This window comes from Chenopodium album, chromosome 15, assembly GCF_948465745.1.
Source record: "Chenopodium album chromosome 15, dcCheAlbu1.1, whole genome shotgun sequence".
NCBI classification, from domain to species: domain Eukaryota; kingdom Viridiplantae; phylum Streptophyta; class Magnoliopsida; order Caryophyllales; family Amaranthaceae; genus Chenopodium; species Chenopodium album.
Window position 1 is genome coordinate 7825981 of NC_137848.1, and position 23215 is coordinate 7849195.

Consider the following 23215-nt stretch of genomic DNA (forward strand, 5'->3'; position numbering starts at 1 on the left):
AAACAAATGGACAAAAATCCGAATTAAATGGATGAAAAGCGGGTGATGGATCGGATCGGATCGGATGCGGAATTATTGGCCCCGTGAAAGCGAAATTATACGAGTATAATAATATGTCTAAAAGCTCCTCCTCAGAAGTTAGTGTTCGAGTGTACAGATAGAGTGAAAAAAAAAAACGGAGATGGAGAGTGAAGCAGCTCCTTACATAGGAATGTTAATGGCGGAATGTTGCCAAGTTGGACTTTTCATTGTTAGTAAACAAGCCATGAACACTGGTATGACCACTTTCGTCTTCGTCTCCTACTCCAATGCTCTTGCGTCTCTCATTCTCCTCCCTTTCTCTCTCTTCCTTCACAGGTTTTCCTACTTTTCTCTCTCTTCCCTCCATTTTCATCTTTTTTTCCCTCTATTTTACTCCAATTTTGTGTTTCATTGCAGATCAAATCTCCCCCCTCTCAGTTTCTCTCTCCTCGGATGGTTTTTTCTGCTTGCTCTTTCTGGGTTAGTCTTGCTGTTTTTCTGATACCCTTTTCAATTTTATGTAATGGGTTGTGTTTGTCTTCGTAATTTATAGTTCTGTTGAATTGGGGTTTCTAGTACCTTTTGTGCAATGGGTTGTGTTCTTCTACATTAGTTGTTATCGAATTGGGTTTAACCTTGTTAATTAATGCATTGGGTATGCTATCGAATTGGGTTTGTTATTCTTCTTAAGTTGTATTGTAATTTAATTGGGTTTTCTGGTACTCTTTTTCAAATTAATGCAATGGGTTGGGTTGATCTTCTTTAATTAGTATAGGATAATATAATCATTTTTTTATGGTACCCTATTGGATTTTGTGTAATAGGTTCCTTTTCTTGCTTTTAGAGCAAATGATAAACTAATTAGCAAATTATTTTAAGCTAATATCTTTTGTAACTAGTTCTTGCTTCAATGGTTAACTTCTAACTTGTGATTTAAATTGTGAGAATAATTTGCAATATAAGAGAGATTAAAGGAGAATCTTAAAATAAAATAGTATATTTCTTTTAAGGCATACATTAATTTGATTTATCACCTCTCATATTTTAGATTGTAACATTCTATATAAGTTGTAATTATTTTTCATTTAAAAATATATAAGAATGAATAATAACAATGTATAAAATCTTTGATTCCATATATCAATCTATATTATTCTATTAAATAAAGTAGGTGATGCACCTCTTCTTATTTTCATATATACATATATTTATATATCTCCTACATTTCCGATCATTATACTCATTGTACTTCCGCTGTCTCCAACAAATTTGGCATCGGAGCCGGAATAATTATATCATGGCTTCCAGTACATCAACACTATTTTTCTCGTATTCCCAACCAACTCTTCCTATCTTTGATGGAGAACATTATGACTATTGGAGTAGTCAAATGCAAACATTCTTTATATCCCAAGATTTATGGGAGCTCGTGGAAGGAGGCTATGAAGACCTTCTGAAAATCCTAATGAAGGACAACAAAAACTACACAAGGATAACAAGAAAAAAGATGCACTTGCATTACGATATATTCATGCAGCCGTGAGTAAAACTATATTTCCCCGCTTATATGGATTGAAAAAATCCAAAGAAGCTTGGGATACATTAAAACAAGGATCTCTAGGAAATGAAAAAGTTGTTGCAGTCAGATTACAAAATCTATGGAGAGATTTTGATAACCTGGAAATGCAAAAGACAGAAAATATCCAAGTTTATTTTTCACGAGTCGCAGAGATAGTTAATCAAATAAGAAGTCTCGGTGATACATTAGATGAAAAAAGAGTTGTTCAAAAAGTATTGAGAAGTATGACTGAAAAATACAATTCTGCCACATTTATAATAGAAGAGTCTAAGGACTTATCAACTCTCACAATGCATGAGTTGATGGGATATTTGGAATCACATGAGCAAAAATTGAAAAGAAATGCAAATACCAATCAACTAGTAGATCAAGCATTTCAATCCCAACTTAACATATCAAACAAACAATATCAAGGAAAGTCAGAGAAAAGATGGGGAAACCAAAGAGGACACCAATATGGTAGAGGTCGTGGTACCCAAAATTTTAGCCGTGGTCGAGGACAAAGTCGAGGAAGAGGTCGCTGACAATATCAGTATTATCAACAAAGGTCAAACAATTCTTATCTTATTTGTGGTAAATCTAACCATCAATCATCCGAATGTTATTTTAGATGTAAGAGATGTCGTAATTCAAATCATTCTCAAAAGGATTGTTGGCATCAAAATGGAAATAATACAAATAAAGCGAATTTCACCACAAATGCTGAAGGTGAATAATTATTTCTTACGTGCATGGATGCACAAAATAAGTCTGACAATTTATGGTTTCTAGATAGTGGTTGTAGCAACCACATGACAGGAAATAAGGACATTTTCATTAAGTTAGATATGGGTGTAGCAAGTCAAGTCACTTTAGATAATGGATAAAAGGCAAGCGTCGAAGGAAGAGGAGTCATTGCTGTTAATAGCAAATCAAATGACACAAAATACATACATGATGTTCTATATGTGCCTAATTTGACACATAATCTCCTAAGTGTTGGGCAACTTGTTCAACGAGGATATTCAGCAAATTTCGACAATGGGGAATGCATTGTTACAGACAAAAAATCTGGTACTATATTGGCAAAAGTACAAATGGCTGAAAATAAAGTTTTCCCACTTCATATGCCACAAAATAAGCTGGCATTGCAAGCAAATGTTATGGATGAATCTTATCTATGGCCCTTACGATATGGACACTTGAACCAAAAAGGATTATAACTATTGAAACAAAAGGAAATGGTTGTGGGATTACCACACATTGATAGATTTATTCAAGTTTGTAAAGGATGTATATATGGAAAAATGCATCGTCTTCCATTTCTAAAGACTTCATGTAGAGCTAAAGCTCCTCTTGAATTAGTACATGCAGATATATTTAGCCCCACAAGAAATCCTTCTCTACAGAATAAGAGGTATTTTCTATTATTTGTCGATGATTATACCCGTATGATGTGGATATATTTTATTGATCAAAAGTCAAATGCTTTCAATGTATTTCTCCAATTTAAAGCTTTAGTTGAAAGGCAAAGTGGATATATGATAAAGACTTTGAGAACCGATAGAAGGGGTGAATTTATATATAATCCTTTTATGGAGCATTGTAGAAATGAAGGAATAAAAAGACAATTGACGGTCTCAAGAACACCTTAGTAGAATGGTGTAGTAGAATGGTGTAGTAGAGAGAAAGAATCGCAAAATTGTAGAAATGGCAAGAAGCATGATGGAGGAAAAGGCTCTTCCTAAAACATTATGGGCTGAAGCTGTAAATACAGCTATTTACATACTCAACCGTTCACCAACTAAAGCAGTTCGTAACAAGACTCCTTATGAAGCTTGGAATGGTAGAAAACCAGTTGTAAGTCACTTTAAAGTTTTTGGATGTATTGCATATGCCTTGAATAAAGATCAAGGTAAAGACAAATTTGATCCCAAAGGGAGAAAGTATCTTTTTGTGGGATACAGTGATGAATCAAAAGGCTATCGTCTTTTAGACCCACAAGCTAAGAAGCTAATAGTCTCTAGAGACGTTATATTTGAAGAATCGGCAAAATGGAAATGGGATGATAAAATAGTTCATTTTCATGTGCAAGAAGAAGCTATAACTTCTCGTAGCCCAACTCCAACAACAATAAATGATGCAACAAACGGCCCTCAGAGATCTCCTAATAATGTGTCAAATACACAAACACAAGAAACCTCATCTTCTCCGATCTTAAATCAATCAGGATGAATTAGAAAGAGGCCTTCTTATTTGGATGATTATGAGTGCTATTTATCTAAAGCAAATAACATGGAAACATTCGCTTTATTTGCAAGTGAGCCTTCTAGCTACAAAGAAGCATCAACTGATGATGTTTGGATAAAAGCAATGGATGAAGAAATTGCAATGATTAAGAAAAACAAGACATGGGAGCTTGTTGATTACCCTGAAGGTAAAGATATTATTGGTTTAAAATGGGTTTATAAAACAAAACTAGACCAAGACGGAAATATTCAAAAACACGAAGCAAGGCTTGTTGTCAAAGGATATGCTCAAAAACTTAGAGTTGATTTTAATGAGACATTTGCACATTTGCTCCAGTAGCCCGTATTGAAACCATTAGGACTGTGTTAGCCATAGCTGCACAGAAAGAACTATTTGTGTATCAACTTGATGTGAAATCTGCTTTCTGAATGGTGTATTAGAAGAAGAAGTGTATGTGGAGCAACTACAAGGTTATGAAATTCAAGGACAAGAAAAGAAAGTTTATCGTTTGCATAAAGCCCTCTATGAGCTTAAGCAAGCACCAAGAGCTTGGAATAGCAGAATTGACAAATATTTTATGAATAGCAGATTCAAAAAGAGTCCAAGTGAACCATCACTCTACATTACAGAAAACAATGATAGGCATTTTCTCATTGTTTGTCCTTATGTTGATGATCTTATCTACACTGGAAATGACATGAAACTCATTAATGAGTTCAAAGAGTCTATGATGAAAGAATTTGAAATGACAGACTTAGGGCTCATGATATACTTTCTTGGAATTCAAGTAATGCAAACCAAGGGAGAAATTTTCTTTACTCAGGAAAAATATACAATGGATCTCCTAAAAAAATTTCATACGGAAAATTGCAAACCTGTGAATACTCCTATAGCATTGAATGAAAAATTAAGTCAAGATGATGGAGTTAATAAGGTCGATACTAATGTATGTAGAAGTTTGGTAGGTTCTTTACTATACTTAATTCATACAAGACCTGAAATAGCTCAAGCAGTAAATATGGTGTCAAGATTTATGAATAATCCTAGCAAACTACATTGTGCTGCCGCAAAAGGGATATTACGCTATCTTCAAGGCACCAAGAAAATAGGCATAAGATACAAAACCGAAGAAAATGATAATTTGATTGGGTATACAGATAGTGATTGGGCTGGTTCTGTAGATGATCGTAAGAGTACATCAGCTTACATATTTTGTTTAGGTACAAAAATCATTTCATGGAATTCAAGGAAACAACAAACTGTAGCATTGTCTACTCAGTCACTGAAGCAGCATGTGAAGCAGTTTGTTTAAGAAGAATTTTAAGAGATTTGAATATTATTCAAGAAAGTCCAACAACGATATTTTGCGACAATATGTCAGCAATTGCAATGACAAAGAATCCAGTGTTCCATGCTAAAAGCAAACACATTGAGTTTCGACATCATTTTATACGTGACTTAGTCAGTGAAGGAGAAATAAAGCTTGAGTTTATCAATACTGTTGATCAACCAGCAGATATGCTTAATAAAGCAATAACTTCAGAAAAGTTTGAGAAGTTCAAGACGATATTAAACATTGCAAATTAAGAGGGGGAATTTGTGAGAATAATTTGCAATATAAGAGAGATTAAAGGAGAATCTTAAAATAAAATGGTATATTTCTTTTAAGGCATACATCAATTTGATTTATCACCTCTCATATTTTAGATTGTAACATTCTATATAAGTTGTAATTATTTTTCATTTAAAAATATATAAGAATGAATAATAAAAATATATTTTGATTCTACATATCAATCCTCTATTATTCTATTAAATAAAGTAGGTGTTGTAGCTCTGCTTATTTCATATATATATATATATATATATATATATATATATATATATATATATATATATATATATATATATATATATATATATATATATATATCTCCTACATTTCCGATCATTATACCCATTATACTTCCGCTGTCTTCAACATAAATGAGCCTTAATTTCTTAATTAGCTTATAAATTTAATTTTATTAATATTCATTTCCTCTCTCCAATAAGGTTTTTCTGCCAAGCTAATTTGCTTGAACAAGCTATTTCATTTTTTAGTTCTATTGATCAAGTTAGTAGCTAGGGAATTTTTTTATACTCATTTAGACTTGCGTAATAGGTTTCTTTTCTTGCTTTTATAAGCTTTTTATTGTTTGTTTCCATTTTCGATTATGTTTAATGGATTGGTTGTTTTATTTGTGATATAGGTGTTTGGGTCAGTTATTTGGGTTTGCCGGTATCAATTATAGCTCTCCTACTCTTGGGGCGGCTATGCTAAACCTTGTTCCAGGGCTTACCTTTTTACTTGCAATCATCTTTAGGTATGATATTTTTTTTTTTTTTTAAATTTCTCTCTCTTGTTTATTTATTCATTTTTTTTTTTTGATTTTTGGAAAATGATAAACATTTCTCTAAAGGCTATTCAATTACTCATAAAAGCAAACAAGGAATTAATAAGAATTATTAAACATTAATTACACCGACCTACACGTAATTTTGTCATAAATTCCTAAATTTATTTTTTAAAATGTATTTAAAGCTTATATGTTGCTCTAACTTAACCCGCTTATTGAGCATGTTAGGCTTGGGTTGACATTCAAGTGTTCAACCCATTTTTGTAATCGGGTTACCAGTGCGTTGGTGTTCGGTTGAAAGTTTCACTCCAAGCCTAACCCATTTAATTTGTTTTAGGTTTTTGTTGACCCTGTTATTTAAACAAGTTGATAATTCTTAACCAAAACCCTTTGGTCAAGTTTGTGTTGGGTTATCCTTCGTGTCAACTTTCAACAGCCTAACTTGTGAAATGGGAATTTGAGGGAATTGGGAATTGACAAGAACACTCTGTAACATGACTATAATTATAATATGGGAATTGGGTGAAAGTGTGTTCCCCCATTCCCTTATAACAAACCAGAAAATTAGTCATGTTGGGATTTTAATTCCCATTCCCACCCTCTTAGTCCTGCCCCGTTAATTACTCGTTAATTATTTGGTGATTTTGATCTTCTAGGTTAGTTAAATTTAGGCTGGATTTCCCCTATTGATTGAGAAGATGTTTGTAATTGAACAATAGTCCTCTTGTGGTAAGCCTTCGGACTCCAAGTGCAGTGCTGTTACAGAGTACCCTGTCAGAGTTTGTGATACGTAATATGCCATTTAGTGCCCAAGTCAGATTGTGTTATACTTCAAATTAAATCTACTAAATTCTACTCCATTTAATTCTACAAGACTAACTTCTACTCCATTGTTATATACCAATCCCATTTTGTCAAACATGTGCATAGTCTGCCTCTAGGAATAGCTTCAGAGCGAGATATGCATCATGGCCATCGTCAACATCTACTGCTCATGTTGCAGAGTGCACCACTGCACATGAGCTGATAGTATAAAATCGACGAGGCCCTAAAATTCATGAATTGTTGCTTTCCGAAGTCACTGTCTTTATGTCAATTGTAAAACACTTTCTTTCCCAAATTGAAAGTTCGTTTTGAAAATACTACATGTTTGTCAATTCTCATTCCTACTTAAACAAAGACTTGATAACAGCCTCTGCTGAAGCATACGGATAATGGTGGCTTTTGAGTTTCGTTAGTACCTGGCAATGCTTTATCACCACTGTTATTAATTTTGTTATTTTTATCGGTTTCATTAACAATAAGGACTATAATACATTATTACATTGTTTACTTGTAATTCAGGATGGAAATGCTAAATACAAGAAGTTTAACTTGTCTAGCAAAATTGGTGGGAACCCTGGTCTCAATTGCTGGAGCATTTGTTGTTACTCTTTATGAAGGTCCACCACTTCTGAACAGTCTTGCGCCTTTGCACACTCATCAACTTAGTCATAATGGTGATCAAATGAAGTGGATTCTTGGTAGTTTCTTTCTTTCCATTCGATGTGTCTTAGAATCAGGCTGGATTATCATACAAGTATGTTCTAGAAATCTATCTTAGTGCCAGCAATCAGTAGAAATGTAGGATGAGCTGATATTTTTTTTGCTAATGTTTACTTCCAGGCAGTAATTCTCAAAAAGTATCCAGCAGAGCTCATTGTTGTGTTCTTTTACTGCTTCTTTGTTGCTATCCAATCTGGAATTATGACACTTATTACGGAAAGGGATCTGAGTGTTTGGAGTCTGAAGCTTACGTTTAGGCTGCTTGCAATTGTTTACGCGGTAAGCATTTTTAGAGATCAGTCTGCTCATTTTCTTTTGGTGTTTATATTTAACTTAGCACCTGTTTTGTTATTGTGGGGCTGCTTCCTACCTCTTGTAATAAATTGTCCCAATTATGTTAGATTGATTAGGCAATGCAGCTGATTATACAAAGTACATAGTTGCTGTTCAAAATACAGAACTTGAACGTCACAAGAAACTCTAACCTTTATTCATCAATGTCTGTTGTAGTCCGTGACAAGTTTCCTTGCTGAAATATCCATTTATGCAGGCAATATTTGGTTATTCCCTCCAAGTTGGCCTTTTATCTTGGTGCCTACGAAGGAAGGGACCTGTTTTTGTTTGCATGTTTAAACCTGTGGGGGTTGCCATAGCTGCAGTTGCAGGTGTTATATTCTTTGGTGATACATTATATCTTGGAAGGTATCCTTTCTTCTTAGTAACAGTTACTGTTGTCTCTTCATGCATAGTCGATGGCTCATTGCTACTGATGCTGATTCTCACTGAGAATTGTGACAATCTTTATTGCCATGTTGCTCGAGGCATAGTTACCAAATTCCTTAATCCTCCCCCACCCCCAGGCAAACTGTGAACTGAGAAAGTCAAATTAATAAGTAAAATGTTGTATGTCTTGGCCTAATATTATAGTACGGAGCACTATGTCTGTGTGTAGCAGACTGCGTACCCCAAACTGGCTAATTAAGTAACACTTGCCTTGAGTTAATAACTTGGCTGGAATGGTCTTCTTCATATGTATTCATTGTTAGATGCACTGCAAAAGTTGATTAAAAAAGATATGTTGCATAATGGAACATAATACATGGAACTTTTTGCTAAATTGAATTTCAATGAAGTATGGCTGAAATATTGTAGAGCAATTAATGTTTGGGAACTTTAGGTGCGGACATCTTAAAAGTAGAAAGTGGGAACTGGGAAAATTTGCGTTTGACAGGGATTTTAATAAGAATTTTCTTGCAAAATTGTGGAACCAATAAAGTGGATATTTATCCCTTGTATAAGTCATTGAGTTGTATCACTACTATGGAGAGATACTTGAATAAATTTCGTTCAAGTGGAACAAAAATATACGAAGTAGCAAATAAAGATTAACTAAACGAAGAATAAAAAGTTTTGCTGATAAAAATGTTAATTAGGGAACCTAGGAAGTATTTGTATACTCATCATTCATATGTGATACAATGTTAAAAAGTTGCACATTCCATTCCATTTCCTTTCCTTTCCACACTCTTAAAGGTGTATTGTTATGACTTTTTTTTGGAGGTTGTAACCCTTAAAACCTTATTTGTAATGATTATGCAGTTTTCTTGGGGTGATAATAATAGTTCTTGGATTCTACGCTGTTATGTGGGGAAAGGCTAAAGAAGAGAAGAAAAGCCATGCTGGTCAATTCAGCAGCTTTCGATCTCCTACTCAAAAAATGCCTTTGCTAGGAAATAATGCAGAAGAGACAGTGAATGCTGCTGCTTAAGGAAGGTTAATTTCCTCTTCAACGAGTTTTCTATTGTTGCTTGGCCTTTGGTGGTTGGATTTTTCTCATGTTAGATACAAAAATGAATCTACAAGTATGAGTGAAGCGTGTGCTGTAGCGTTGTGTAAAGTTTTTAATTAGCATGCCACAAATCCCACACCTGTGTTCCTACCAGTGCTTAAAAAGTTGGGCTTCCACGTTGAAGCCCAAGGTAGGTGTGGCTATCCAAGTATTGAATAGCCTGGGAAAGGTGCTTGTTGATGAGGGCCATTGAGGCGTGAACTTAAAGATCTATGATCGCTTCTTTTATTCCATATTAAAATCCATCAATTTTTGTTTACCCTGGACTCCATCACATCATAATACCATATACTCCATTGCTAGTTGCTAATACTTGAAATTTTCTATTAAGTGGTTGCATGAATTTACCAAAGCAACCTAATCTTACCCCCCCAGAAGATCTATAATCTTAAAATAGTGTGCCTCACATTCACTCTTTGCTTTTAGACTCGTGGACTCCTATCACCTTAATGCACTGTGACTTCATAAAAGGTTAGGAGAACAATGTTCTTACATAGACCTCTCTGCCAAACCTCTTCTTTTATTTTCTGTCTTCACTTAAAATCACAATCACACCTATTGTCGAGTAGGCATGCAAAGCTATTTGGGCAATCATAGGAGCTGTGGTTATGAAATCATAAGCCGCTTTGCTATGTTAACTCATTGTTTTTGTAGGCTAATCTACTAGTGGTTGTTTCTTTAATATAATGGCCAATAAGTCCCATGTTCATTTCAATGAAATAGGTTACAGGGCGTACAGGCTAAATTTAATCTACTATGTCATTGTGTCCTTTGGAGTTTGGTGAACCTATGTTATGTTTGGATTGGGGTCAAAGTAAGTTTGGTTAATGACAGTAAAAAAAGTAATACGTTAATTTGCTGTGAATTTGTAGATATTGAAGTTGTGAAAATTTAAAGTTCAACCTAACCTAACCTTTAGAAAACAACGAAAACTTTATTCCTACCATCATCTCAATTCAAAAAAAACTGTTGATGGGTGATAGTAAGGAGATGCCTTTGGGTGTATGTGGTATGACTGAAGATCAGTTCAGGAAGATCATTATATCACTGTATTTTGGTTGGTTTTGGACTCTGCTGCATACAGCGGAACTGCTTGAAATATTGATAGACAAATGTTGGAGCTCTCTTATGTTGAAGGTTTCGAATCATTGGGGTACATGAGATGCGATAATTGTAAATTTAGACAGAGTGCATGACATTTATGTTACAAGGTCTGCTTACCCAATTTTGTACCAGACTACAAGTCATCTTCTAGTGAACTGAGCTTACTGTGTATGGAAGAAGTCCTAATGTCTGGTATCTGACAAGAACCTGCATATGAGATGCTTAAAACGAATGGCCTATCACATGAGCCCGATCATCATTATCATTTAAACGAAATGTGTTTAAAAAGGTTTATAGGCATTCTTTATTTCTTTGAAAGCCTATCTGATGCTGTAATCTAGGAGAATATATATAATGTGAGTGAATGAAGAGAGTGGTATATGGAGAACATAAGAATTTTTGCTGAAAATGTTGATGTTTTCTTTAGATTTCTTTGTCAATTATGTTCAATGTCACTGGATTTCTTCTTGGCTAGAATCAAATAATAAAGACCTTTCATTACGGAGTATCTTGATAGTATACTACTGGTGAAGGGCATCTGTATCGTCTTCATCTGTGGGTTTTCAGATGTCAACTTATGTCTTACACAAATATATAGCTACTGAAGCTTTCCCAGGATAAAGAAAGAGATAACTATAAAACCAAAAAAGGTAAGCAGAAATGTCTGCATTGAAGTGGAAATTTCTTTAAATGATGATTGCTGTTATCTAGGAAGTTTCTTTCCTAGGGGATGCTCTTCATGTTGGGAGGTACCATCATTATAGTTTATTAATTTATTTTTGTACGAAGTTGTTTCTTTTACTCCGTATATGCATTCAGTATTAACATAACTCTTATGCCATTGAAAGCGGTTCCATGTAACAGTTGCTAGCCCCCCTTCAAAAAGAGAAAAAAGAATGGCATACTATGATCCTTGTATGTACAGACATGGGACAATTCTGTAAAACAAAGTAGATCATATAAAAACCGTGTTTACTAGCATGTTTTTAATCTTCTTGAGCTTATCTTATGACGTGTCATAGTGATGCTAAACTTTAAAATTATTGCTATTTATACAGTGTTATTTTTTTTTTTTTTTTTTTTGACGGGAAACGAACTCAATTATATTAAGTATCAAAGTGACTCAAATCAGCCATAACAAATTGAGTTACATCACAAGGGAAATCCTCTAACCACACCCTAAGATCAGAGTACAAATTACATAACTTAGCTAAGTTATGCGCTACTTGGTTGCCTGTACGGTTCACAAAGGAGAATGAGCACTCTTGACACAAGCGAGCGAGATTTAGGATGTCATTAACTATCACCCCAAAAGCATTAGTAGTGATCCTTCCCTTCTTCAGCTGAGAGTAGAGCTTCATACAATCCGTTTCCAAGCAAATGCGCGAGAAACCCGACTCCAATGTAATCTGAAGAGCATGACGCATAGCCATGGCTTCCATCACATCCACCTCAAAATCCCCTTCCATCTTCATACATGTAGACACCACCACATTCCCAACATTGTCTCGCATCACTCCACCAAAACCAACAGCAGAGTTGGCAAGTTTCGCTGCATCCGAATTGACTTTTATCACACCAATAGAAGGAGGTTTCCAAGTGGCATCTAGCACCATTGCAGGAGGGCTAACACTACTCACTTCCTTTGCTAAATTGAACTCACCTATAAGACTCACTGCCCTGCCAATCACATCCTGCCCAGCCACCAATTTTTTCGAGAAAGTCCACCCATTTCTGCGAAGCCATATTCCCCAAGCAATGCTCCAAAATAGACTCCACCAGCTTAAGTCTTTGCAAGTCTTAAGCACCGAGAGACACCACTCCCTGAAACCACTCCCCTCATAATTTTCAGTCTTCAAACGCAGAGGTGATGTATACCAAATCAACCTAGCTTCTTCACATTTTGCAACCATATGCAAGGTACTCTCATTCACATCCCCACACATTGGGCACCTAGAATCCACCTCCATACCTCTTCTAGCAAGATTCTCACACGTGGCAATTGCATCTCTTATGCTTCTCCAAGCAAACATTTTTATCTTCTGGGGAACATCCACATTCCACACAAACTTCCAGTCGAAACCAGAGCTCCCATTTGACGTTGAGGCCTTATCCCGCATTTGTTCGACAGTGAGGAGGTTATAGGCGCTCTTCACTGTAAAACTTCCATCTTTTGCATAATGCCACATCCAAGAGTGTTAGGGCCTATAATTAGTGCTTATATTGTATAGTTAACGGGCCTATTTCTTGAGCCCTAATCTCTTGTATAAATACTCTATTCTACACTCTAATGAAACTACGGAAAATCTTTTCGTGACATGGTATCGGAGCCTCTAGACTCTAATCACTAAAACCCTAAGTTTCTGATTTTTTTTCTCTACTCTAATCTACTGCTCTATTCGATTGATCATGGAGGATGGAAAGATTGATCCTTCATCTCCCTTTTATCTTGGTTCTGGCGACCAACCAGGGAATTTGATTACCCATATCGTGTTGAAGGGTGATAATTATCTTGCTTGGTCTCGGGCTATTACTCTTTCATTGAAATCGCGGCGGAAATACGGTTTCATCGATGGCACTATCTCTAAACCTCCTGAAAAGAAGAAATTGCTTGACTGGGAAACGGTTAACTCTATGTTGGTTTCTTGGATTTTGAGGGCTGTCGATCCAAAAATTGCAGCCTCTATACCCTATTTTGATGATGCCAGACGACTGTGGGAATATCTTGCAAAGCGATATTGTGAGGCAAGTGGACCTCGTTTGCAACAATTAAGGGCTGCCATTACGAATTGCAAGCAAACCCCTGCTATGTCTGTCGAGGACTATTACAGTCAATTGGTGGGATACTTTGACGATCTCTTGCGCCTTAAGCCACCTCATGGCTGTGAGTGTGGTTCGTGTTCTTGTGGTGTGGCTGCCAAGTATGAAAAAGACAGGGAGGAGGAGATTTTACACCAGTTTTTGGTCGGCATTGATGATGCTAAATACGGTGTTGTTCGTACCAATTTGCTCTCACAACAACCCCCAGCCACGCTAGATCGAGCTTATCAAGCTCTTCTCCAAGAAGAACGCTCTAGAAGCATAGCTCTCACCAAAACTCCTGTCACCAGGGAAGATGCCCACGTTTTTGCTATGCCCTCTGCTGACCGAAAGCATTTTCAATCCCCTGCTCGTGTGGATAAGTCTAAGTTATTTTGTTCTCATTGTAAACGCTCGGGTCACGACAATTCAGGTTGTTTTATGCTTTGTGGATATCCGGATTGGTGGCTCGAACGATACGGGAAAAAAGGGGGGGCTGCCTCGGGTTCCTCTGCCTCGGGGGTGGCTGCTCCTGGCGGTAAGCAGGCTGCCCAGCCACCTGCTGCTCGTGCGTCTGCCTCGTTCAAACCCCCTGTGCGCGCCAATGCCGTGGGCAGCAGTGGTGGTGATTCTTCAGCTTCAGATGATCTTTTGGCCTTGCAACCGGAACATGTTCGTATTTTATTAAATATGGCTACTAGTCATCAAGAACAGTTGAGTGGTGAGTTTAATTCCTTGTCTTGGATTATTGATACCGGCGCTTCTCATCACGTCACCGGTGATGAGTCTTGTTTACTAGATGAGAAATCGATCTTACCTTGCCCCGTTGGTCTTCCGGACGGTGCACAAGCATTAGCATCAAAGGAGGGTCGAGTGGCTCTTGCCGATGGCATTATTCTTGAGCATGTTCTATTTGTTCCGAAATTAAATTGCAACTTAATTTCGGTCTCTAAATTGATTGATGATTCTCACTGTTTTGTCCAATTCACTAATTCTTTATGTGCTATACAGGACCAACTCTCGGGGAGCCTGATTGGAGGCGGTGAACGATTGGATGGACTCTACTATTTCCGACGTCTTCCCAAAGTATGTGCGGTGACGAATCCGAAGGTTTCTACATTCGAGCTATGGCATCGTCGTATGGGTCATCCGTCGGATAAAATTGTCAAGTTAGTTCCTGCTGTTAGTGCTAGCTCTAGTAGCAAATCTTTAAATAAAGCATGTGATATTTGTCCACAAGCGAAACAAACTCGGGATAGTTTTCCCAATAGTGATAATAGGGCTAGCCGTATTTTTGAATTAATTCATTGTGATTTGTGGGGGTCATATAAGACGCCGTCTACTTGTGGTGCTCACTACTTTTTGACTATTGTTGATGATTTTTCAAGAGGTGTTTGGGTTTATTTGTTGAATGATAAAACCGAAGTTTATTCTTCTTTTCTCTCTTTTTTTGCTATGGTTAAATGTCAATTTGATGTTACTGTCAAATGTGTACGAAGTGATAATGGTACGGAATTCAAACACCTAATTCCGTATTTCGATGCCAATGGCATTTTATTCCAAACTTCTTGTGTTGGTACACCTCAACAAAATGGTCGGGTAGAACGCAAACATCAACATATATTAAATGTGAGTCGAGCCTTAATGTTTCAAGGGAACTTACCAATCGGTTTTTGGGGAGAATGTGTTTTGGGGGCGGTTTATGTGATTAATCGTACTCCTTCTACTTTGCTAGCCAACAAAACCCCATATGAAATTCTTTTTGCTAAGGAACCTAATTTTGATAGTTTGAGGGTGTTCGGGTGTTTATGTTTTGCACATAATCACAAAACTAAAGGCGACAAATTTGCACCTAGGAGTAGGAAATGTGTGTTTGTGGGATATCCTCATGGTAAAAAGGGGTGGAAGGTGTATGACTTGGCAACGGGTGATATTTTTGTCTCACGTGATGTCAAATTTTTTGAAGATGAATTTCCTTTTGTGTGTGGTGATGGAGTTGGGGACACTAATGTAGAGGTTGATGATAATTTTGGGGTTGATGTAGATTTTTTGGATGATTTAGAGAATGTTTTGGAGTTGGGTGAAGCTTCTCTTACACACGATGTTACCCCTAATTCACCTCTTAATGCCACTGCTTTTGATGCTACTACTATGGCTACTCCTAATGCTGCTACTGCTGCACCAACTGCTACCCATAATGCAGCCCCTGCTGCTGATTCTGCTCTAGACGCTGCTGCCACGCCCCATAATGCTGCCCCTCACTCGCCAATTTCTGCCTCGGAGGTGGCTGCCACTGGCAGACAGGACCGCAGCCCAGCCGCGGCGCCCAGCTCTGACCGCAGCACCTCCGCGGCCCTCTCTGATTCTCTGGACAGTGGCTCAGACAGCAGCACTATGGCTGATCCGAGTCACTCTTCTACACCTTCGGCTACCTTGGATCGTTCTCAACGGGATAGGCACCCTCCGGGTTGGCATCGGGATTATGTCGCACATACTTTAACTCTTCCGGGTCCATCCATCTCTCCAAGTTCACCGTCTGTTCCAAGCTCCTCAGGTACTCCTTACCCTTTAGCACATTTTGTGAATTGTGATAAATTTTCTGTGCGACACCGTGTATTTATTGCAGCTGTTGATAAGATGGTTGAGCCACGTAATTTCAAGGAGGCAATGCAGGATGAGGGATGGAAAGAGGCAATGCAAAAAGAAATTGATGCATTGGAAAATAATGGTACATGGGTAATGGAAAAATTACCTCCGGGTAAGAAAGCTCTTGGGTGCAGATGGGTTTACAAAGTCAAGCTTAATTCTGATGGCACAATCGAGAGACTTAAGGCACGTCTTGTTATATTTGGTAATCATCAGGTCGAGGGTATTGATTACAACGAGACTTTTGCTCCCGTTGCTAAAATGGTCACTGTTCGGGCTTTTCTTGCTGTCGCTGCTGCAAAGAATTGGGAATTGCATCAGATGGATGTCCATAATGCATTTCTGCATGGTGATCTTGATGAAGAAGTTTATATGAAGCTTCCCCCTGGGTTTTATGGTTCTGAATCTGGTTTGGTGTGTCGTCTTCTGAAGTCGTTGTATGGTCTTCGACAAGCACCTCGTTGTTGGTACTCTAAATTGGCCGCCTCTCTGAAAAGGTACGGATTTGTGCAATCGTACTCTGACTATTCTCTTTTTACTCTGCAATCTGGGTCTATTCAACTGAGTGTTCTGGTATATGTTGATGATTTGATAATTTCTGGTAATGATTCTTCTGCGATTTCAGCATTCAAGTCATACTTGAGTGACTGTTTTCATATGAAAGATTTGGGTGTTTTGAAGTATTTTCTTGGTGTTGAGGTTGCTCGTAGTCCGGAAGGCATATTTTTATGTCAACGCAAATATACGCTTGACATCATTGCAGAGTCTGGTTTGCTAGGTGCTCGTCCGGCAGGTACTCCTATTGAGCAGAATCATACTCTGGCGAAATCAGAGTCCCCTTTCTTTTCTGATCCAGAGCAGTATCGACGGCTTGTGGGCCGTTTGATTTATCTGTCTTTTACTAGACCGGATTTGGCATACGCGGTGCATATTTTGTCTCAATTTATGCAACAACCGCGACAGGACCATTGGGAAGCAGCTCTTCGTACTGTGCGGTACTTGAAGGGATGTCCGGGTCAGGGAATCCTTTTGAGTTCAGATTGTGATTTACATATTACAGGTTGGTGTGATTCTGATTGGGCAGGTTGTCCCTTGTCTCGTCGTTCTATCTCTGGTTGGTTGGTGTTTCTTGGTGCTTCTCCTGTATCTTGGAAGACTAAGAAACAGGACACTGTGGCCAAGTCTTCTTCAGAGGCCGAATTTCGCTCAATGTCTAAAACTACTGATGAGTTGAAATGGTTGAAGGCCCTTCTTCTGAGCTTGGGTGTCTCCCATCCCCGTGCTATGAGTCTGTTTTGTGATAATCAATCTGCTTTGTATATTGCGAAGAATCCGGTTTTCCATGAGCGTACCAAACACATTGAAGTTGATTGTTATTATCTTCGTGATGCGATTCAGGATGGTCTCATTAGTCCGTCTTATGTGAGGACAACGGACCAATTAGCGGATATTTTCACCAAGGCTTTGAGTAAAAGTCAATTCATGTATTTACTCGGCAAGTTGGGCATTTGTGATTTGCATGCTCCAACTTGAGGGGGGTGTTAGGGCCTATAATTAGTGCTTATATTGTATAGTTAACGGGCCTATTTCTTGAGCCCTAATCTCTTGTATAAATACTCTATTCTACACTCTAATGAAACTACGGAAAATCTTTTCGTGACAAAGAGTCACAACTATCAAACATAGGGATGGGAATTTTCCGAATAGCACTAACCTCAACCTCAGAAAATAATTCATTGAGAGTATTAAGATCCCACCTTCTGTTGCTCCACAATTGTTTAACATATATCGGGCATGAAGCATCCTCTGGTTTTGTCGACGCCACTCTGAAATTTTGAACCATCGGAATCCATGGGTCCTGCCAGATATGCACCGCAGCTCCGTCACCTATATTCCTTCTAGCTCCCTTCAAAAGAACCTCACGAGCCCCAAGAATGGACCTCCAAGTGTAGCTCGAGTTCGGGCTGATTTTTTACTCTATAAAAGTCGTATGAGGAAAGTATTTCCCTTTTAACACCTTTGCCATAAGGGAATCTTCATTTGTGAGAATTCGCCAAGCTTGCTTTGCAAGGAGAGCCTTATTGAAATTCTTCATATTTCTAAAACCAAGGCCTCCTTGACTCTTCGGAACATACATTTTCTCCCAAGCGACCCAACATATCTTATTCTCTTCACGTTTTTGTCCCCAAAAAAATTGACGACAAAGCTTTTCCACCACATTTAAGATACTAGTTGGAATCAAAAAACATTGCATTGCATACGTAGGGATAGCTTGAGCAATGGACTTGATTAAGACTTCCCTTCCGGCTTGAGACAAAAAATTTTCTTTCCACCCTTTGAGTTTTTTCCAAATCCGATCCTGAATATTCTGAAAAACCTGTTTTTTAGACCCACCAATATAAGTTGGTAGACCCAAATATTTGTTATGTCCTTCGACGACCTTAAAAGATAACTTCATCTGAAGCATATTTTTCCGTTCTTGATCAATGTTTCGGCTAAAGGACACCTCTAATTTATCCATATTCAGTTTCTGACCCGATGCTATCTCATAAGTAGAAAGAATCCCTAGTACGCTCTCAACTTCCTCCTCTGTCGCTCTCACAAAAAGGAGACTGTCATCTGCAAAGAAAAGATGTGAAATTGGTTTAACATGTCGACCAATCTTCACCCCATGAATAAGCTTCCTATTCTCCGCATCTCTAAGCAATGTAGACAATCCTTCTGCACATAAGATGAACAAGAAAGGAGAAATAGGGTCTCCTTGGCGCAATCCCCGGGTGGACTTAAAAGTTCTCGATGGCTGCCCATTGACTAGTACATCAAAGGAGGCAATACTAACACACTTCATAACCATACTCACAAAATTCTCTAGCATCCCCAGCTTTGACATCATTCTCTCCAGAAATTCCCATTCAACTCTATCATACGCCTTACTCATATCCAGCTTAAGCCCAAGATAGCCTTTTTTCCCCTTCTTTTTCTTCCGGAGGTAATGGAAACACTCATAGGCCACTAACACATTATATGTGATTAATCTTCCCGGAACAAAACCACTCTGCGACTCATGAATAATGTGAGGAAGAACCAGTTTTAATCTGTTTGCTAGCACCTTTGTAACAATCTTATACAATACATTACATAAGCTTATAGGTCTATAATGAAAAGTAGACTCACACTCTTTTTTTTTCGGAATTAAAACAATATGAGTCTGATTAATAGAGCATATATCCCCATTATTATTCAAAATATCTAACACTTTCCCAACTACATCATTCCCTACAATATCCCAAAATTTCTGAAAAAAATATTGCAGACATACCATCGGGCCCGGGGGCTTTTGTAGGGTGCATTTGAAAAAGAGCTGTATGAACCTCCTCTGCCGAAAATGGGGCTGCCAGGCTTGCAAACTGTCGCTCATCAACAACTGCATTCACCTTATCAATCACGGGATCGACCTCAATGTTACTGTTCGTGGCAAACAAATCTTCAAAATAATTGACAAAAACTTCCGCGACTTGTTCTTCCTCCTTATAAACATTCCCAGCCACATCCTTCACACATACAATGTTGTTTCTAGCTTCCCTCTGCTTGGCTTTATGATGAAAGAATGAAGTGTTTTTTTCACCATGCTTGAGCCAATCTTGCCTACTTCTCTGCTTCCAGTACATCTCTTCTCTTCTTTCCAATTCATCCATTCGATCATCCAATGCCCTCATTTGAGCTATCACCTCCGTTGATTGTACTTCACCCATAAGAAATTTCATTTGTGCCTTGAATGCATTTAACTCTTTTATAAAATCCCCAAATTTATCTCTACTCCACGCACTCAATTTTGTGGAAGTAAAGGAAATTTTTGAGCATATGTCACCTCCAAAATCCCAAGCCTCGGAAACAATATTGGCACAATTTTCATCTCGGAGCCACATTTCCTCAAAGCGGTACAATCTTTTCTTCTTTTTTTTCTTCTGGGATGGAGTAGCCTCTTTGATACACATGAGTATAAGGAGATGGTCGGACTTTCTCTTCGACAAATGTGTGACAAAAGACCCTTGGAAAGAGTCCCTCCAAGCTTGATTTGCAAAGAAACGATCAAACCTCTCTTGAATATTCTCCTCCCCTCCCCTATTATTTGACCACGTGAAGGCATGCCCAATGAAACCGAGATCCTCCAGTTGACAGTACCTCACGACATTCCTTAAAATGTCAGCTTCCTCCATATTAAACACTCTTCCTCCTTGCTTCTCACCCGAATGGAGCATCAAATTCCAGTCACCTCCACAAAGCCGCGGGTTATCACTCACCTCCTTCAAAGATTCGAGAAGCTGCCCCGTTTTGTATTTGTTTTCATCATCGGGATATCCATAAACACTAGAGAACCGCCACACCCCCTGCAGAGGTGACCGCACCAAAACATCAATATGATGTAAGGAGTATGACCTTACATTAACATCATTGTTATTATTCCACAAAAGAGCCAGCCCACCCTTCCTTCTTCTGCCTTCCCCATCACACTCCACAATAAAACAACAATTGAATTTTAATTTATGTTTTATTTTTTCCATCTCAAACTTTTTTAATTTTGTTTCCATAAGAAACACCATTTGGGGGCTTTCGAGAAACACAATACGTTTCAACGCGTTAATTATATTGGTGCTCCCCAAACCTCTGCAATTCCAAGAAAGGATGTAGCTCATTTAGAACCGAGAGCCCTATTGGTAGGGCCCGCCACACATTCAGCAGAAAAAGCTCGCACACACTGTTTTTTCTCCCTTTCCTCCACACTCCTCCTACTGTCTTCACTCTCCAACAAAATCTCACCAACTCTTCTTTTTTCACCAGTTAATTTAATGCCCCCACTCATACTATGATCACTATCTCTCGGCATTCTTTTCCAACCTTTTGTCCCCTTTCCATCCCCTTTCACAGATTCTAAAGAAGCTTCACTCACATCTTTGCTTCCTTTCTCTATAATGCTAGCCCCGAAAACAAAGAGCTCCTTATTACTACTCATATCCTGCTCCTAGCCAACAGTCCCATCTCCCTTATTACTTGACTCATTGATGCCCACTTCACCCAACATATGCGACATCTCCTGAACACGCGCAGTTTCAACTGGACTAGGAACTTGTCTCTTCGGTTTTGTCACAAACAGAGCACGAGCAGCATTTTGTTTTTCCACCCCTGCCCCCTCCTCATTCCCTCCTACAGCTGACTTCCACGGAGAAGCTTTCATCCATGCCCCATAAGAGATAACAGGTTTCTCAGATTCTCTATATATCTCGCAATCTTTCATCCCATGCCCCATCATTCCACAACAGAAACAGAACAGAGGAGGTTTCTCATATTTTACCTCGAACAATTCTTCTAGTCCGCCTCTTAACTTTAATTTTACATGCTTAGCCAGAGGTTTTCTAACATCCACAAGAACTCGAATACGAATCGAATTATCAATACCAACTCTAGCATCATTGTCCAGTTTCACAAAGACCCCTAGCTTATTACCAATTTTTTCAACATTGCTCAAATTCAACCGACCTTTGAGAGGGAGGTTATATACTCTAATCCACATAGGTAAATGAAAAAGTTGAATATCAGAGGGCTTTACCGAATCAGCAGTCTCACCAAGGATCAGAGCATGCTTGTCAAAGTGCCATGGTTGATCTTCAAGAACCCTAGTTTTGTCACGCCAATGATAAAATTGAAACAGGAATAGATTTTTGCCAATGTTCGTAATGTCTACTCCGTTTCTTGGTTGCCAGACTGATTTCATAGTAGCAATGAAGGCATTCGAATTTATGTTTCTATCAGTCCAAATTCTCCCAACTAGGGCAAGTTCGACCCTCGCATCCTCATCATCCTCTCCATCAACATCCCATTCAATTGCATCATTCACATCTTCTTTAGGAATGTTGTTATTTGATTCCTCTCGATTGTTATTTTCCATCGTAGATAGGGCAGTTACTTCGACTCCAGGGATTGAGAGCACGTTATTTTTATCACTCATGCTTGGAATTAAAAGGAAAATCAGCAAAAAAAAAAAAAACAGACAGATTTACGAAAACTCGACCCAAAATCGAGAAAAAACTTGGAAAATCAAGAAAACCTAGTCAGAGAGACTAGAACGAAACCCTCCCAAGGAAAACCTAGAGGGAACTCAAGGTAATTTTTTATACAGTGTTATTGTTGGAACAATCATAGCATTGGGTTTCTACACGGTGATGAAGGGGAAGATCCAACAACGGCAACAAGAAACACATAAGGAGGATGTAAACGATGGATATATAACACCGAAGAGATGTGATCTCATAAGTCAATCAGGTCTATGTTGCGAATTGAAGCATGGATGCAAAAAATTTCACAAGTTTATCTAATTATTGAATGATTCCATCCAATGATTGGTAACTAGTGTTGAATAATTTAGAGTATGGTAGACTAATTCCATGTTATTTAATTGTTTTACTTACGTTAAGGTGTTGTAATTATTAATAAAAAAAGAAATTAGAGCAAATGTTCTTGGTTGAAAGAATAAGAGTATTCTCGGTAAAGAGAAAACTCAACTCAGTTAAGAGGAATCAAGGATGCAGCCTGGTCAGCCACCCGGTCGGGCTGCCGTCGCCCTATTGGGCGCTAAGGTGAAGCTGTGACGCTGTTCCGACAGATTTGAGAAGTTTTGCTGCCCAAAATCTGGATTTTACAGCCCTGCAAGGCGTGAGAAGACAGAAAGAAGGTGGCTGGGTGTTCGCCCGGTCGGGCCGCCGCCGCCTGGCAGGGCGAAACTCCGATCTCTCGCCTGGCAGGCAGTCACTGCCCGACCAGGCGCGTGTGCTATGTGGTTTGAAACTGACGGTTTCCTTCTTTCTTTCTTGTACAGTTTGGCTGTGTTATTTGCTCTAGTATATATATGTTATTAAAACATAAGATGGAATTTAATTCAAGAAAATAGGAGTTTTGTATTTTTTGATTATTTTCTTGAAACCACTTTTGCAAACCCAATTATCGTAATCATAACTAATCAAAGTTTGATTACATTAGATCACAAACATA

General features: G+C 38.2%; 1 protein-coding gene across 2 annotated transcripts; it reads left to right on the forward strand.

Moving 5' to 3' along the window:
* LOC145581767 (WAT1-related protein At3g28050-like) lies at window positions 1-23117 on the forward strand. Of its 2 annotated transcripts, XM_081638793.1 has the most exons (8): window positions 1-357; window positions 439-501; window positions 6082-6195; window positions 7573-7807; window positions 7894-8052; window positions 8324-8475; window positions 9373-9546; window positions 22347-23117. In XM_081638793.1, exons 1-7 carry the CDS (start codon window positions 182-184, stop codon window positions 9539-9541), a joined length of 1068 nt encoding a protein of 355 aa, XP_081494919.1. In that variant the 5' UTR covers window positions 1-181; the 3' UTR covers window positions 9542-9546; window positions 22347-23117. The 2 variants fall into 2 exon arrangements, with proteins under 2 accessions (XP_081494919.1, XP_081494918.1); XM_081638792.1 differs by lacking the exon at window positions 22347-23117 and having other exon boundaries at window positions 2-357; window positions 9373-11378.
* Window positions 23118-23215: the final 98 nt, after the last annotated feature.

Bases quoted from the DNA above. Each gene is read 5' to 3' on its own strand.
- LOC145581767 (XM_081638793.1), top strand. From the start codon at position 182: ATGGAGAGTGAAGCAGCTCCTTACATAGGAATGTTAATGGCGGAATGT. The intron at 502-6,081 runs GTTAGTCTTGCT...TTTGTGATATAG, and splicing joins TTTCTGCTTGCTCTTTCTGG to GTGTTTGGGTCAGTTATTTG. The intron at 8,476-9,372 runs GTATCCTTTCTT...ATGATTATGCAG, and splicing joins GATACATTATATCTTGGAAG to TTTTCTTGGGGTGATAATAA.